Genomic DNA, 15759 nt, shown 5'->3' with positions numbered 1-15759 from the left:
GCTCCTTGCTGGGGGTGTGGGTGATGGCCTCGAGCTTAAGGCACTTCTATCTGTCTGTCTGTCTGTCTATCTATCTTTCTTTTGTTCTTTTTCTTTCTTTCGTCTTTGTAGGGCCACACCCGCGACCTATGGAGGTTCCCACGCTAGGGGTCGAATTGGAGCTGTCGTTGCCGGCCTACACCACAGCCACAGCAACGCCGGATCCTTAACCCACTGAGCGAGGCCAGGGATCAAATCTGCAAGCTCATGGTTCCCAGTTGGGTTCGCTAGCGCTGTGGGAACCAGTTTTGCAGAGAGCCGTAATCTCTGATTCTGCCCTCCAGGGCTCCTCTGCTCCTGTGAGGTGCTCAGGCTCCAGGCCAGTGATGGGCTCCGTCTGGGGGATGGGGCTGCAGCCCAGCCCCCTGTGTGACAGGCACCCTCAGCTGAGACGCTCTGTTACGGAAGCATAGATCTCAAAGACGAAAACTCCAGTTTTGCCACGGTAGCCCATTCAAAAGTGAAGACGGGTCAGCCTGATGACTTTGCATTGACGTGGCTTAGTTTGCCTTTTAATGGGTGGAGTTGTATTTATTTTCCTGTAAAGTGTGTCTTTGCTGCTGAGACACTGGGAGACCCAGGAACTTGTCTTTGAAGCTGTGGATGGAGAGGGCATCCTATGAAACTGGTCCTGCTGTCCGCACTCGAATGCAGGGGTGGCCGGGTTCCCACGGCCCTTTCTCCCCGGATGGTCTTTGAGTCTCTTGTCCAGCTGGGCTGGGCACCCCGGCTCGAGCCCTGGAACAGCCCCGTAACTGCCAGGGGCGGCACTGGCTCCGCGGACAGCACTGTACCCTGCACCCTCACTGCCCCAGAAGTAGACCTCACGCTGGGCTCTGCCCCAGGTGGACCTCGGATGCGAGCCTGGCCTCTCGCCAGGATGCCTGCTCGCGGGTTTCTGACTGTGATCTCCCATGGGCCCCGTTCCTGACCTCGGGATCAGGTCAGTTCTGGGGAAGCTTCAGCTGCGCGGCCAGGGGGTGAAGGAGGGGATGCTGCCGGATGCGGGTTTGAGCTGGGCCTCCGACGTTCCTTCTTTCCCTTTGTTCAGCGCAGCTGCTCCGCGCTGGAGGCCACGGGCAGCCCTGGGGTAACCTGTGCTGCAGACTCCCCACTCTACAGGTCCTTAGACACACGCAGGCCTTCTTCTCGAGGCGTCCTGCGTGGGAAGATTTGGGGGTGGGTATGTTGTAATCTGGGTGCTGGAAACCACAGTTCTTTGCAAAGGCCACTAGGCTGGTGCTTTTTTTTTTTTTTGGTTTTCAGGGCTGCACCTGTGGCATATGGAGGTTCCCAGGCTAGGGGTTGAATCAGAGCTACAGCTGCCATCCTACACCACGGCCACAGTAATGCCAGATCTGAGCTGCGTCTGCGACCTATACCACAGCCATAGCAACGCCAGATCCTTAACCCACTGAGCAAGGCCAGGGATTGAACCTGCAACCTCATGGATCCTAGTCAGATTCGTCACCACTGAGCCACAACGGGAACTCCCTAGGCTGGTGTCCTGAGAGAATGACTTTGTCACTTCTGAACCTGACCTCCTGGTGAATCAGCGCTGCCTGCTGTGCCAGGAGCCCCCTCCTGTACCCCTAGCGCTGTCTCCTTCTGGCAGAGGTGAGCCTGTGGCACCCTGGACCAGAGTCTCTGATGACCAGGACTCACCTGAGGGAGGCAAGCCCTGGGGACCTGGGACCTTGCATCTGAGAGTGGGGGTGGGCTCTCCAGGGGTTTGGAAGATTCCAGAGGCAGAATCCGCGTGAGCGAGGCTGATGGAGTCAGCGACCGTATTTTACTCTGTGTGACGAGGCAGGGCGTGCCCTCCCCTTGTCCCCCAGCCTGCCCTCATTATGTCAGAACCCCGCCCCGTCCTCGCCCGATCTTTCCGGCCCCTGGAAGCTGGGCCAGCCTCGCGGTCAGGGCAGCCCTGGAACCTCCTTCCGTCTGTGCCGTGACCCCTCTTCTCCAGGTTGGCTTCATTGTTCAGGCTTCCGCTGGGCAAACGCCCACTGCCTAAGACCAGAGGGTGCCCCTCGTTTTACCCCCACAGCAGTGACAACGCCGGATCCAGGTAGGCCCCCATCACCGAGCTACCCCAGGCGCCAGCGCGGAGTTGGGAGTCAGTGCCCTGTCGGGGTGGGGCTGCAGCGCCAGCTGGTAACCGAGCTGGGTCGGTTTGTCCGCGTCGACTCAGCGCCTTTGGCGGAACCTCTTTAGCTGTAAAGTGGAGAGAGCGGGGGTACGGTGGGGACACCCCGGGAGAGCCCTGAGCACAGTGCTGAGCTGCGGCCTAGTGCTTGGGGGTGGGGTGGGGGCGAAGGCCACGCTGTCCCCTCTTCGTCACGTCCAAGCCAAAGCCAGATCACCTTAGGACAGATCTCCTTGTGGAGGTTTGATCCCACGCCTTCCCCTTTTGCAAGTTGGGGGTGATGACTGACTGGGAAGCTCCGGGGCTGGAAAGGCTCTTCTCTTCCCAGGGATGTGTGTGCGCCTGCGTGAGTGCGTGCGTTGTGACGTGCGGGTGTGCACGCGACATGTGCGCCCCGAGACCCGTGTGCCTTTGGTGACATCCACCGACCCTCAGTGCTGAGGTCGGGCACAGCAAGCTGCCCTCCCTGGGACCCGGTGGTCTCAGCCCTGGTGCCCACCCGCCCGGAAGTCCCTGCGCACCTGCGATGGCCGCCCCTCCGTGACGAGGTGCGTGGAGGGTGATCCTTCTCAGGGACTCGGGTTGGCCGCTCTGCGGGCACACGTGCTCGTGCTGTTTAGGGGCAGTGACGCGGCCGAGCAGCCAGCGGGTTTTGAGCCTGGTAGGAGGACAGTGGGCCAGCGGCCCCACGTGGGGACTGGTCACTCTGGGGCGGCGCTGGGAGAACCAGGAACCTGCTCTGGGTGATGGGACGAAGGAGGCTGGCGGAGGCGAGCAGCGGTCTCAGGTGGGAGGTGAGACGCTCCCGACATTACACCAGACGTGGATTTGGCTCGATGACACGTCCGGGTCCATCAAACTCCTAGAACACCCGCTGTCCTTTTTCCTGCTGTGTCCACGATTTCTTTAGATTCCCTTAGTGTCACCTCACGCCTTTTCTCTGTCAGGTCCCATCTGGACACCACGTGACAGTCAGTGCTCTCGCCCTCTCAGGCTCCCAGGGCTCTGGCAGCCTCTCGGAGTCCCCTTGTTTGGGTGACCTGGACGGCTTTGAGGGCACCAGGCAGATGTTCTTTTTCTGGCCACGCCCATGGCATGTGGACATTCCTGGGCCAGGGATCGACCCATGCCATGGCAGTGACAATGCCAGATCCTTCACCGCTAGGCCACCAGGGAGCTCTCCCTGGCAGGTGTTCTGTAAAGTGCCCCTTGATTAGGACGCGTCTGTTATTTTCTCCTGATTAGACTGGGGTGGGGGCTTGGAGGAAGCGTGCCGACCTGCCCCACCCCCAGTCCTCCAGACGTGCCTCCTCAGGCAGCGTGAAGGCTGGAGCAGCCCCCCAGCACTTGTGTGTCTCTCTTGGTGCCTCTCCAACCAGCCGGGATGCTCCAGGGGCACCTCCTCTGGTTTAACTGGATCCTGGCATCGTCTGGGCCACGGGGGTGGGAAGCCACCTTAGGAAGTCATGATTCTCACTGCAGGGCACCCACTCTGTGGAAAGCGGGGGACAGAAGGAGCCATTCAGGTACCCTTAGCTTTCAAGGGGGATGGTTTTTCTTGGCCTTGAGAAACTACACCAGAAAAATTTCATGCAACGTGTGGGAGTCCGCTAAGGGCAGGGTTTGAATTTTTCAGGTTTGGAAGCTTTGCTGTTTGATTCCAGACAGGGATCTTCACCCGTTTCCTTGTGTGGGGTCCTGGGCTTTGGATTACTTGTTCGCATCTGGTTTACACTTTATGTCTACATCTTGGAGTCCAATTACGAATCGAGACCTCGGTCTTGGTCTTCGCGCCTCATGGATTTCAGGTGTGAGGTCTGGTACCGCTGAGTGATGAATGCGGGACACCTGCCTCTGATGTGTGGCCCGCGCAGAGGCATCGGAGCTAAACCGTGTGAAATCATGGGTGTGAAACTTCTGAACATTGTAAGACACCGTAGAATTTGAAGAATCTTTCATTTGATTAAAAAAAAAAAAGCTGAACTGGGTGGAACAGGAGTCTTCAGGACTGTGACAAATGTCACGACTCCTCCTGTGATGGGGGCGGGTCTGGAAAAACTACTGCCCCACAAGCTTCCTGCGCTGGGCGTTTTTCAGGCCCTGGTCCCAGCCTCTGGGCCCCAGCTTAGCTACCGCTGTTGCCATGGGAACAAGCTGTGTCCAGGTGTAGCCTTGCATCAGCTTCACCTGATTCCCTGCTCCCTCTACCTGGGGTGCCAGAAGCCCACTCAGCCCTGGCACCTCCATGGCAGTTGTCTTCCCAACGAGGTGCCTCCTATGTCCAGAGCCCCTCGGGTCACTGTGCCCGGGCCCGTTCCATTGCCTGGAGTCACATCCCCTCACGTGCGGAGTCCCTGTCTCAGGCCTCTGCTGGGCGAATGCAAGCCAGGCAGATGCTGATCTATTTCCGATAACATTATCAGGTGGAATACTCTGTGAATTTTTTTTTTTTTTTGTCTTTTTAGGGCCGCACCTGCAGCACATGGAAGCTTCTGGGCTAGGGGTTGAATCAGAGCTGCAGCTGCCAGCCTACACCACAGTCATAGTAACGTAGGATCCTAGCCGTGTCTGCGACCTACACCACAGCTTGTGGCAATGCTGGATCCTTAACCCACGGAACACGGCCAGGGATCAAACCCGCATTCTCGGATACTAGTCAGGTTCTTAACCCACTGAGCCACAACGGAAACTTGAAAAGTTTAATAGTTTTCAAACGAATTTCTTTTGGGCTGCACCCATGACATGTAGAAATTCCAGGGCCAGGGATTGAACCCAAGCCACAGCAGTGATCATGCTGGGTCTTTAACCTCTAGGCCGCCAGGGAACTCCTAAATTTAGTTTTAAAGGGTAAAAATCAATTCTGTGACGGGTGCCTAAGGGTCTGCCAGGTTCCAGAGGAGACGAGGCAGGAAGGACTCTTTCTGGAAACACTGGGGTTTGACCTGGGATGTCACGCTGGGGTGGGGGAATGGCCTTGGAAGTGGGTTGGGAGGCGCCCATCCTCCCAATTCCCGAGCGTGACGCTGGCGGTGGCCTCTGTGACATCGACGCGCGGTAAACCCTGACCAGGGAGTGGCAGCACCCCGGGCTCGGTTCTGCTGAAGCGGAGAGAGAACAGAGCAGCGCGGTGAGCTGGGCACAGGGCCGCCTCGGGGTCACGGCAGATGTGCTCCACGGGCTCGAGAACAGAAGCAGGCCACACGCTGGGGTATAAAAAGGTTCAAGACCAACTTTTATTTTCCGGGGTCGCTACAGAGGCTGGAGTGGTCATAGTACAATTCGCCACGGAGAACCGGGGGCCGAGTGCAGACAGCCTGGGCGGGGGGAGAACACATCCCCCGCCCCGTCCCCCCAAGCTCTGCCGACACGATGCTTGGCTGACAGCAGGCGGAGAAAGAAGGTCTTTGCCCAGCCCGGTGGCTGGAGGAAAGCACACGAGCTGGCGGCAAACACCAGAGGCTTTTAAAAGAGAAGGCACAGTCGGCCTTCCTGAGGGAACGAGGGTCCCTCCTGTCACCGGTGTTGGGAGAAGACAGTGCTGGCACCGTGGTGGCTTGGAGAGCAGGGCGGGGCCCCACCCCGGGGACCCTCGGGCGGGAACAGTGGGAGGGTTCAGGGGCCCTCGGGCTGCACGGCTTCATCTGTCTATACCACTCCATTAAGTGAGTTGAGTAAGTGGGTTATCAGCGGCGGCTGAAGGTGTGCAGTAAGAAGGGAGCTACGCTGAGTGCGGGAGAGCCTAGTCGGCCCGAGGGGAGGGTCACTAGCTGTCCGTTCTGGGGGGTCGGAGACCTGGGGACGGCGAGGGCTGTGCGGTCCCAGTGCTGGTGCTGAATTCCTTTGGGAACTTTATTTTTTTGGTGTTTTTTAAAGAAAAAAAATGACGTCAACTTTGGGCGGGCACTGAGGTAATAAGGTAAGAACAAGCACCAAAGTGGCCCTCCGGCTGCACGCCGCCTGCAGAGGCGGGTCCGGCGGGGCGGCCCCGGCCCGGGCGGGTCACAGGTTCTTCATGCACACCTGGCAGCGGCTGATGTGCGTGCGGATGAGGCCGGCCTTGAGCGTGTCGGCCGAGGGCGAGCTCTGGAAGCTCTGCTCGGGGATGGTGGTCAGCCAGAAGCTGTACTTGTTGGCGTAGTAGTGGCAGGTGCCCCGCGCCCCGTTGCACTCGATGAACGGCGTGGCGCGGAAGTCCTCCAGGCAGCTGCCCGGCGACACCAGCGACTGGCCGCCACCTTCGTCGCCCGCGGCCGTGTGCTGTGCGGAGGGGGAGACGGGCAGAAGGGAGGCCACCGTGTTAACTTTTGTGGTAAAGGAGAAACAGAGCAACACGATCCTCCCGCAGCGCGGGGAACGCCGCGCTGTCCCGTGATGGACCGTCACGGGAGGATGCGGCCGAGCACGCGCACTGGCGTGCGAGTCCCCGCGCCGTGGGCCAGGCTAACACGACGGTAAAGCAACTACCGCGGCACAAAGCCCACTAGCCAAGGAATGGACGTGCGGGTCAGCGTCTGCGGCCAAAGAGAGCGCCTCTTCCTCCTCGATGGTTGGGAAGGAAAGGCGGCGGGAGGTTGTCATCGTTACTACGACTACGATTATTCTTTGGCGGCCCTCGGCACAGGCACAAGTGCCCGGGCCAGGGAGTGAACCTGAGCCGCAGCAGAGCCACTGCCAGGTCCTGAACCGCTGCTCGCTACAGAACTCCCAATCATTATTATTGCTGTTACTAGTTTTGCTTTTTTAGGGCCGCACCGAGGCGTATGGAAGTTCGCAGGCGAGGGGTTGAGTTGGAGCTGCAGCTGCCGGCCGACGCCACAGCCACAGCCACGCCAGATCTGAGCCGTGTGTGTGACCTGCGCTGCGACTTGCAGCAACTCTGGATCCTTAACCCCCGGAGCAAGGCCAGGGATTGAACCTGCGTGCTCACCAATACCATGATGGGTTCTTAACCCTCGAGCCACGTAAACTCCAGTTTATGAATATTTAACATTGGGCTTCCCGTTAATGTGGCGGGAGTGACAAGAGTCACAATAAATATCATTCAGGACAAGCTCCTCTCTCCTCTGGGCTTGCCCTTCTCCCCATGATGGTGGAGCCACAGGAAAACTCTATGGGGCGCTATCATGGGAGCCAAGTTATCCTAGTTATGGCTGTGCAAAGGCCTGGGGTCAAATGAACGGGTCCCCTCTGAGTGGCGGCAGCCCCAGGCCTACCGTGGCTCGCACAGCAAAGTGCAGGCTGTATTCCCACCCTCACTCATCCCTGGGGCCAGGTGCCCTTGTTCAGTGTGCAGCCCGCACAACTGCCCCAGTTATTCTCATGAGGGCCGTGACGTGGCTGGGGCTCGAATTCAGTCTCCACCTGGTTCCCGGCTCTGAGCGAACAGGCCAGCGCCGCTTACCATGAGGAAGGAATATCCGATCCACAGACTCCGCCACCCAGCCGGGCAGTGGGGGATGGACACGTCTTGACTGTGGACGGCAATGGCCACGGCCGGGGCCTCGCACACGGAGCAGCGGCTGATGTAGGGCCTGATCTCCTCCTCGGCCACGGGCATCATGGGCAGCGGGGCGGTGGTGGAGAGCCAGTAGGACTTGTCATTGCGGCTGGCGTAGTGGCAGATGTCGCCGGGGTTACAGTACAGGAAGGGCATGGTGCTGAACCGTGCCAGGCAGGAGCCCGCCAGCCCTGGTGGGGGGGGGCACGGGTGAGCAGGCGGGAGACCCTCCTCCAGGCCCTGCCAGGCTCTGGAGGCCCCAGGTCAGGCCGGGCCCTGGTGGTCACCTGGCGGGGCTCAGCCACGCATGGGCTTCCCAGTGTGGTTGGCCTGGGGCAACTTCAGCCCTGCCCTTCCAGGGCACTTCAGCCCTGCCCTTCCAGGGCAGAACTGCACCCAGGGGGAGGCCCCGTGGGGATCCGAAAGCACCAGCCCGGCGATGGCATCCCCAGCGGGGGTTTGAGCCAGGCCCTCGCACCTCCCACGCCCAGACCACGCTGCGGTTTCTGCCAAGGGCCAGCACAAGTCATTTCACCGACCGGGCCCCTTCACACTCACTGCCTGTGAGCGGAGAGCAGGTGTGGGCTCTGCCCTCAGAGGCTGCCGGGCGGCCCTGTCCATGCTCTTTCAAACCGTGTTCTTGTTGGCTTTGTCCCACTTAAATCTTATCTGGACACCACGGGGCACAAACCAGCCGGTTTAGCCAGATGCTTCCCAGCACGCAGGAGGGCACCCTCCCCACATGCCCCTGCTCCCCACCTGTCCCCATCCTGCTCACGGGCACCCTCCCCACACGCCCCCGCTCTCCCACCTCTGTCCCTACCCCACACGCGGGCACCCTCCCCACACGCCCCTGCTCCTCCACCTCTGTCCCCATCTTGCTCACGGGCACCCTCCCCACACGCCCCCGCCTTCAGCGTGCTCTGTGTTCAGCGGGCTTTTTAACTCCTCTCGGTGACCAGGCCCCTGGGTAAATACCAGCACACGCCCATAGCACTTTTCGGGGTCGAAGTGACTCCCAGCCCTTCCCGGCCCTGGTCTGACCGCTCAGGGAATGTGGAGTGGAAAGCAAGGTGGGGAAGCCGCTGGCGGCCTCCAGGGGCCGGGGCCACATCCTGACCCCAGGCCGGGGCACCTGGGTGCCGGCTGAGGACTCGAGGCCCTCCCTGCGGCCTCGGGTCCTGACCTACAGCGGGGCTGGCGGGCTTGGCGGGCACCTACCCAGGTCCTGGTTGTGGGCCTTCTCTTGGCCCTCGAAGTACAGCAGGCTGTATCCACTCCAGAGCTTGTTCATGCCCACGGGGCACATGGGCTCCTGGTCCGTCTGGCTGTGCTTCACCAGCAGGTAGCCGATGCTGACGCTGCGGCCGGGCATGCCGGGCAGGCCGGGGCTCCCGGGGCGGCCTGGCTCACCTAGGGCCAGAGAGAGTGCAACCGCTTTCAGCTCAGCCCGCGGGCAGGGCCGGCGTGCCCGTGGCGTTTGCCTTCTCCCCAAGGCCACGCCCTGGGTGGCTCTGCCCCTTGGGACCAGGAGCCTCCTGGGAGGACCTGCCCCATGCCCCCCGTCCCCATGTTCCTTACATGGGACGACGACAGGGATGGGCCCGAGCAAGGGGCAGGACTAAGCGGCTGGGGGTTTGGGGTCACAGAAGTCTCTCTGTCCAGCCCCGCCTGGCCTCCTGCACCCAGGCCCCTGCAGATGCTTCGAGGAGGGGTGGGTTGCACCCTTGGGCATTCCCAGGGTTGGAAACACCCCCCTCCCCCTGCCAGACCTCCACCCAGGGGCCCGATTCTGCCCCCGACGCAGAACAGCTCATCTGCCCCCAGCAGGACAGCAGGCGTCCAGCCAAGCTTGCCCTTCTCGTGGGACGTCCCTGCCACCTGGTGTCTTGGTCCCCAGGCCTGGATGCCCCCCACTGCACGTGTGTCTCAGGGAGCACCCCCTAGGCCGCTTGCCCTCCTGGCCGTGGTCAGGGCCTCGCGAGGCGTCGGTTGGTGCTTCCCACGATCTGGACGCCAGCAGTGTGGCCGGCCCTGCGGTCAGCGCTGTACTCACACCACTGGCTCACACTAAGCGCAGGTGAGTCACAACAAATCCCCAACCTTTCTCTTTTCTTTTTTTTTTTTTTTTTGCATGAATTGCTATTATTTCTGGCCGATCCCATCCTGCACATGTGCAAGTCATTTGAAGAAATCAAGAACATAAGACCTTACAGCAGCTGTTGGAATGGAATCGGTTACTGTCAGCTCACTGTCCCCCCGCCCCGGCCTTCAAGAGTTTCAGGAATCCTGTCTCTGGAGATAGGTCCCCCGCCCCCGGCTTCGGGGCACCTGCAGGCATCTCAGAGGAAGGGGAGCAGCCAGCCTGTCCTGGGGACCCTGTGCCTGTGTTCTGCCAGGTGCAGGGCTCACAGGGTGGGCACAGGTGTATGCAGGCACCCAGGAGCCAGGCTAGGGGAGCGGAGCAGGGTGGGGAGCGCAGCCTCGCATCTCAGGCTGTCTGACCCCTCCCGCACCCACGGTCCATTTCTCAGCCCTCCCTGCCCCCACCTGTCCTCACCCATCACTCACCTTCCTGGCCCACGGGCCCCTGCTGCCCTACGGGCCCCTGGTCCCCTCGGAATCCGGGCACGGCTGACACACCGCCTCTTCCCTGGGGCCCTGCCTTGCCAGGCGCCCCTCGGAAACCTGCACAGCCGCCGAGACACGCATGAGCACCCCGGGAAGACCACGGCCCTCCATCACCCATGCTCGGCCAGTGCTTTTCAGCAGGAGGACAAAGTGGAAGCAAAGCAAGCGGGGAAGGATCTTGCCCCCGTGTCCCCAAAAAGGGAAGAACCCTGCCCCCGTGCCCCCCTTCCTGCACAGGGCTCCTACCTGGCTCTCCGGGGGGGCCCTGCGGCCCCATCTCCCCCTGTGCCCCTGGGGGGCCTCTCCTTCCCTGCGGGCCCACCGGCCCCCGCTGGACAGCAATCCTCTGGGGGATCCCTACAATCCCTGGGGCCCCCACAGCACCGGGGGGACCTGGGAGGGAAAAGAGAGGCCGGGTGACGCGGGAGAAGCATGTGACTCTCCTGCTGAGTCGGCTCCAGGAACCCTGAACCGACCGTGGAGCCTCCACGAACCGGCCTGGGCTCCAGAGCTGGGACAGGTGGGGGCACACCCCAGATCGCCCAGCACTGCCCTCCCAACACCCCTGTCACCACGTCCCCTGACAGGACCTCAGAGGGTCCCTGAGACTCACCTGGGAGTCCTCGGTCTCCTTTGGGTCCCTTGGGGCCTCGGTCCCCGACACTCCCGGTGGCACCCGTGTTTCCCATGAATCCTTGCTCTCCTCTGGGCCCTTCAGGACGAGCAGGACATGAGCGCACGTGTGGCTCGGTGGGGGCCCGGCCGTCGCTGACCAGCCCCAAGCCTCCCCCAGAGGGGCCTCCCCACAGGCCCCGGCCGTTACCTTTTTCTCCCGGGAGCCCGAACACGCCGGGTCGGCCCTGGGGCCCTGGGTCCCCGACCCAGCCCTTGCCCCCTGGGTTTCCGGGGATGCCTGGCAGCCCCTCATCTCCTTTGCTTCCGGGAAGAGCAGCAGGCCCTGGCGGCCCCGGGGGGCCTCGGTAACCTGTGGGCGTGGACACAGAGAGGAGCGGGACACCGTCACCGCCAGGAGGCCAGAGGCAAGGTCACCGCTTTGGGCGGGTCTGGCAGGCTGGTGACGCTGGGCACCTTTGGTTTTTATCGTGGTGACAAGGACGTCATATAAGATCTATCATCTCAGCCCTTCTGAGCGCGAGGTTCCGGGGCTTTAATTGCATTAGCGTGGTTGCGCGACTGTCCCCACCATGCTTCTTTGAACTTTGTCACCTTCGGCTGAAGCCCTGTCCCCTTAAACCCTCACACCCGCCCTCCTCCAGCCCTGGTCCGTCTTCCACTTCCTTCTCCATGGACGCGACTTCTCTAGGGACCTCCTAGCCGCGGGATCAGGCCGGCTTCGTCCTTTCACAGCTGGCTTATTCGGCTCAGTGTCACGTCCCCAGGGGGGAAGGAAGGAGTTCCCCCAAAGCAATCAGGCCATGGCCAGCTCCTGTCCCCAGAGGCTCCAACACGCTGAAGCGTGAGCCCTGCTTACCTTCCGGGCCGAATATCCCGGGAGCCCCTGTGTCACCAGGTAACCCAGAGACGTTGGAAGGGGGGGTGATGCCTGGAAAGCCCTGAAGTCCGGGATTCCCGACAGGGCCTCGTTCCCCTTGGGAGGGAGATAGAAGTTGGTTAATATCAGCATCTGTATCATCTCCTGTTTGCTCTCTGTGCCGTCACCTGTCCAGGGCAGAGCCATCAATGATGGAGACCACGGGGACGGCAGGGACCCGCTGCAGGGGCCACGCCCTCCCCACTCCCAGCAGCCCCTCCCATGGCCTGGAGGGCCCGCGGACCCGCCTCCGCTGGGATGTCCTGACAGGCCACCTGCCCAGGGACACGGGTGGGGCTACCTGTGGAAGACACCTGGCCCCGCCCTGAGGGCGTCCCCTGAGAGCTCGGCCCTGCTGGCTCAGGGAGCACCTGAGGAGGAGGCTTATGGACGCACTGATGTTTTTGACCCTCCCCCGGCTGTCCCCAGGATCCTGGCTCCCAGCCGGTGTCCAGTGTCCCCGCAGAGCCTGTGCTCACTCTCAGATCTGGCCGCACCCTTCTGCCTCCTCCCTAAGCGTCCTGCTGACCCCGCGTCCACGCTGGGGCTCTTGGCAGGGCGGGTGGAGCAGGTCCCAGCTCGGTATCAGCGAGGGGGCTTGCGGCTACGCAGGGCCCTGTTTTCTGCATTTTTGAGCTTTTCGTGGGCGGTTTCACTGTTTAGACTGGCCCCCAGCATCCTGCTGAAGTGCTGCCTGGGGTTGCGGGAAGGCTGTGACACGCCTCACAGAGAAAACTGACGAAATGCGAGCTTCCTTCCTGAACAGCAGCCCTGACGGGTCGGCGCTGGGGACCGAGCCTGGCTTGTCACCCAAGGTGGGCCCTCACCTGGGGCTCCGCGCTCCCCTTTCTGTCCTGGGGCTCCGGCGGGGCCTGGAAGGGTGTTGGCCTCTCCTGGGTCACCCCTGTCCCCGGCAGGCCCCGGGAAGCCGGGGTCTCCGTGGACGTCTGCACCTGCGCGGGTGGACAAGCGGGATCAGCGCCTTCAACCACGCGGAGCTCGTCTCCTTGAGCCGCAGGCCAGCGGCGCCCTCTGGGAGATCCCAAAACAGAAAACCGGACGGCAGCCGAGGAGGCTCTGGCTCCCTGGGTGGCCTTGGTGCCCCAGAACCCCAAGGCCCCCCAGAAAAGGCCAGACTCCTGGCCCCGGGTGGTCCTGGGCTCCCCGCTGGGCGCCTGCTGCCCCTCCCACCCCCTGGGGTCAGAGTCAGGTTCAGAGGGAAATGCGGTAACCTGCCCTGCTCACACATCAGGAGCTCAAAACACTGCCAGGAACAAGCAACATAACCTGACAGTTTAAACTCGAATTAAACTTAACTGAAGCACGAGTGCATGAATTTGCATATGATTCACACGTGCAAACTTACCTGTGGACAGACGAACATTTGATCACCTAACACATCTGTAAAGAATATTCTAACAGGAGTTCCCTCCGTGGCTCAGTGGTTAAGGAATCCGACTAGGAACCATGAGGTTGCGGGTTCGACCTGTGGCCTTACTCAGTGGGTTAAGGACCCGGCGTTGCCGTGAGCTGTGGTGTAGGTTGCAGACGCGGCTCGGATCTTGCGTTGCTGTGGCTCTGGCGTAGGCCAGTGTCTACAGCTCTGATTAGACCCCTAGCCTGGGAACCTCCATATGCCACGGGAGCGGCTCAGGAAAAGGCAAAAAGACAAAAAAAAAAAAAAAAAAAAAAAAAAAGAACATTCTAACAGCAGCGACAGAACTACGAGTGGTTTTTTTCTTTTGTTAAAGCGTATTTTCTCTGAGCCCCTCCCCACCCCACCCTCCTTCCAAGTCCGGATGACCCGCCCCCCCCACCGCCTACTGGGCCGGGCCCACCCCCCTACCTGGGGATCCTGGGAAGCCTTTGGTGCCTGGCAAGCCGTGTAATCCGCTGATGCCTCGGATGCCGGGCAGACCTGTGGGGGTTCCTCAGAGTTATTCCCAGGAGAGCAGAGACCCTTACGCTAATCAGATGCTTTCGTTGGCCGGGGGAGGGCTGCCCATCAGTGCGTTTAAAAGCCGGGCAAACAGGAACTAGCTCAGCCACTGCTGCGAACTAAGTCAGTCGCTTCCACGTCATCCGGGAGAAGCAACGTAAACCTTCTGACGGACACTTTCCGCCGACCAACGCGCTCCAGCCAGAAGGGGACCAGGCAGCGGTGTGTTTCTCTTCCTGACTCATGAGTCACTGTATATATTTGGTGTGTAAAAATGGAGCTTGGCACCACCAGCCTGGCATCGTTTCCATGCCCCCTGCATTTCCGAGGATCAGCTTTTCTAGAGTAGGACACGGGCAATAGGCGGCAGGTCTTCCTGTGATGTGGGCAGTGGGTGTGGAGTCAGGGGAGCCCCCCCAGTTCTGGGCCAGAGAGCAGCCAAGGGCCTGTCCCCTGACCAGGCCTGTCCAGGCCGGGCCATGTTGCCCCCAAGCCCCAGGAGCTGCACCAGGCCTCTGGCTGGGTACCCTTCGTCTGTCCCTCTGTGCCCCCCGCACTGCCCGGGTGCTGACTGAGAGTGGTGCTCCCGGTAGGTTTTTGTTCAGCGTTCTGTGGCGTAAACACCTCCGCGCAGGCTGGCATTGCTCCGTGTCTGCAAAGGGGAAGCTCTCACCTGGTAAGCCCACATTCCCCGGCCAGCCGAGTTCTCCTTTGGCGCCCGGCACTCCAGCCCGGCCTGGGTCTCCCTGAGGCCCCTGCAGGCCTGTCAGTCCCGGAAAGCCTGGGGGACAAACACATCTTTAAGGGGGACACAGGCGCCCAGAGGCCGCTGCCTGAGGGAGGGGCCAATGTCCCTCCCAGCTGGGAACGCACGTGGCCTTGCGCCCCCATGTTCCGGTTCAGCAGGGGGCAGCTTGTGTGTTTGTATCTCAGCCCATCATCCGCACAGAGCTCTGGGGGGGACCCAGGGACGCCTCTGGGGTCAGCCCCTCTGCCTTCAAGGGTCCCGGGCAACAGCGAGCGAACGGCAGCAGGAGAGAGCAGAGAGATCACCGACTCTGCCCGGATGCTCCACGGACTCCGCGGTTCACGTGTGTGCAGGGGACCCGGCACAGGAACCGTCTAAATGTTTACGGAGCGGGCCGACCGGCCACACAGGCAGGGCCATCAGTGCCGGGCGGCCCTGCGGCCAGGCTGGTTTTGTCCCGAGGGCAGAGCGGAGGGAAGGGACTGCAGGTGGGGAGAAGCCTCCGGGTGTGACCATGGGAGGCAGGCAGACGAGCGAAAGTGACCTCCCTGCTCTGGGCCCTTGTGCTGTGGGGGCGGGGGTGCACCGGAGCGCGGCCGCGGACCGCGGGCGTTACCTGTTTGCCCTTTAAGTCCAGGAGGGCCTTGGACTCCCGCCAGGCCTGTGATCCCCGGGAAGCCGACGTCGCCCACGGTGCCTTTCTCTCCAAAGAACCCCTTCAGACCTGGAACCAGATGTGTGGCTTGGAACAAACCACCGCCCTTGTGTCCCTGGGGCTTCGGGCTTGCGGGGTCCAGGGGACATCGGGTAAAGGATGCTGCCTCCCCTCGGGCCTTCCTCGTGGACGGGGTGGCGGATTCCACAGGCCCCTCCTCGGCGGGTAGGAACCCGGTTCGCTGCTCTGACCCCGGGGGCAGCTGCCTCCACGCTGGCACCAGGGCTGCCTCGTCCTGGTAGTCACGCCTCCTGCAGCCCCTCCCCCTGCACGCATGGGCTGAACGCGTGACCCCAGGACACGCTGGACTTGACAGTGTGACACCTTAAGCCCAGGATATAAAATTCACCACTGCTTTCACTCCGTCCCCGCTCTGGGACAGCCCTCTCTGGAGGAAGCCAGTTGCCACGCGTGGGGGATGCTTGGTGGCCCTGGGAGAGGCCTCCCGCCAAGCGCAACCTCGGACGTGGGTGGTCCAGCTCCGTCCAG

The 15759-nt window shown here is 61.7% G+C and overlaps 1 protein-coding gene across 2 annotated transcripts in view; it reads right to left on the bottom strand.

Annotated features, from left to right (window-relative positions):
* Positions 5398-15759, bottom strand: part of COL4A2 (collagen type IV alpha 2 chain) — a 164733-nt gene continuing 154371 nt past the window's right edge. Inside the window, exons 37-48 of one of the 2 annotated variants that reach the window (XM_021065908.1) lie at positions 15172-15279; positions 14481-14588; positions 13715-13786; positions 12696-12821; positions 11809-11925; positions 11140-11301; positions 10930-11028; positions 10563-10709; positions 10257-10373; positions 8907-9098; positions 7590-7876; positions 5398-6445 (exon numbers count right to left, since the gene is read on the bottom strand). In XM_021065908.1, coding sequence (XP_020921567.1) covers positions 6188-6445; positions 7590-7876; positions 8907-9098; positions 10257-10373; positions 10563-10709; positions 10930-11028; positions 11140-11301; positions 11809-11925; positions 12696-12821; positions 13715-13786; positions 14481-14588; positions 15172-15279 — 1793 coding nt within the window. In that variant the 3' untranslated portion in view covers positions 5398-6187. The remainder of the gene's footprint in view (positions 6446-7589; positions 7877-8906; positions 9099-10256; positions 10374-10562; positions 10710-10929; positions 11029-11139; positions 11302-11808; positions 11926-12695; positions 12822-13714; positions 13787-14480; positions 14589-15171; positions 15280-15759) is intronic. The other variant, XM_021065909.1, reaches the window with a different exon arrangement.

The sequence above is a fragment of the Sus scrofa genome, chromosome 11, assembly GCF_000003025.6.
Source record: "Sus scrofa isolate TJ Tabasco breed Duroc chromosome 11, Sscrofa11.1, whole genome shotgun sequence".
NCBI lineage: Eukaryota > Metazoa > Chordata > Mammalia > Artiodactyla > Suidae > Sus > Sus scrofa.
Note: the sequence above shows the minus strand (reverse complement) of the source record. Positions and strands in the feature narration are given on the sequence as shown.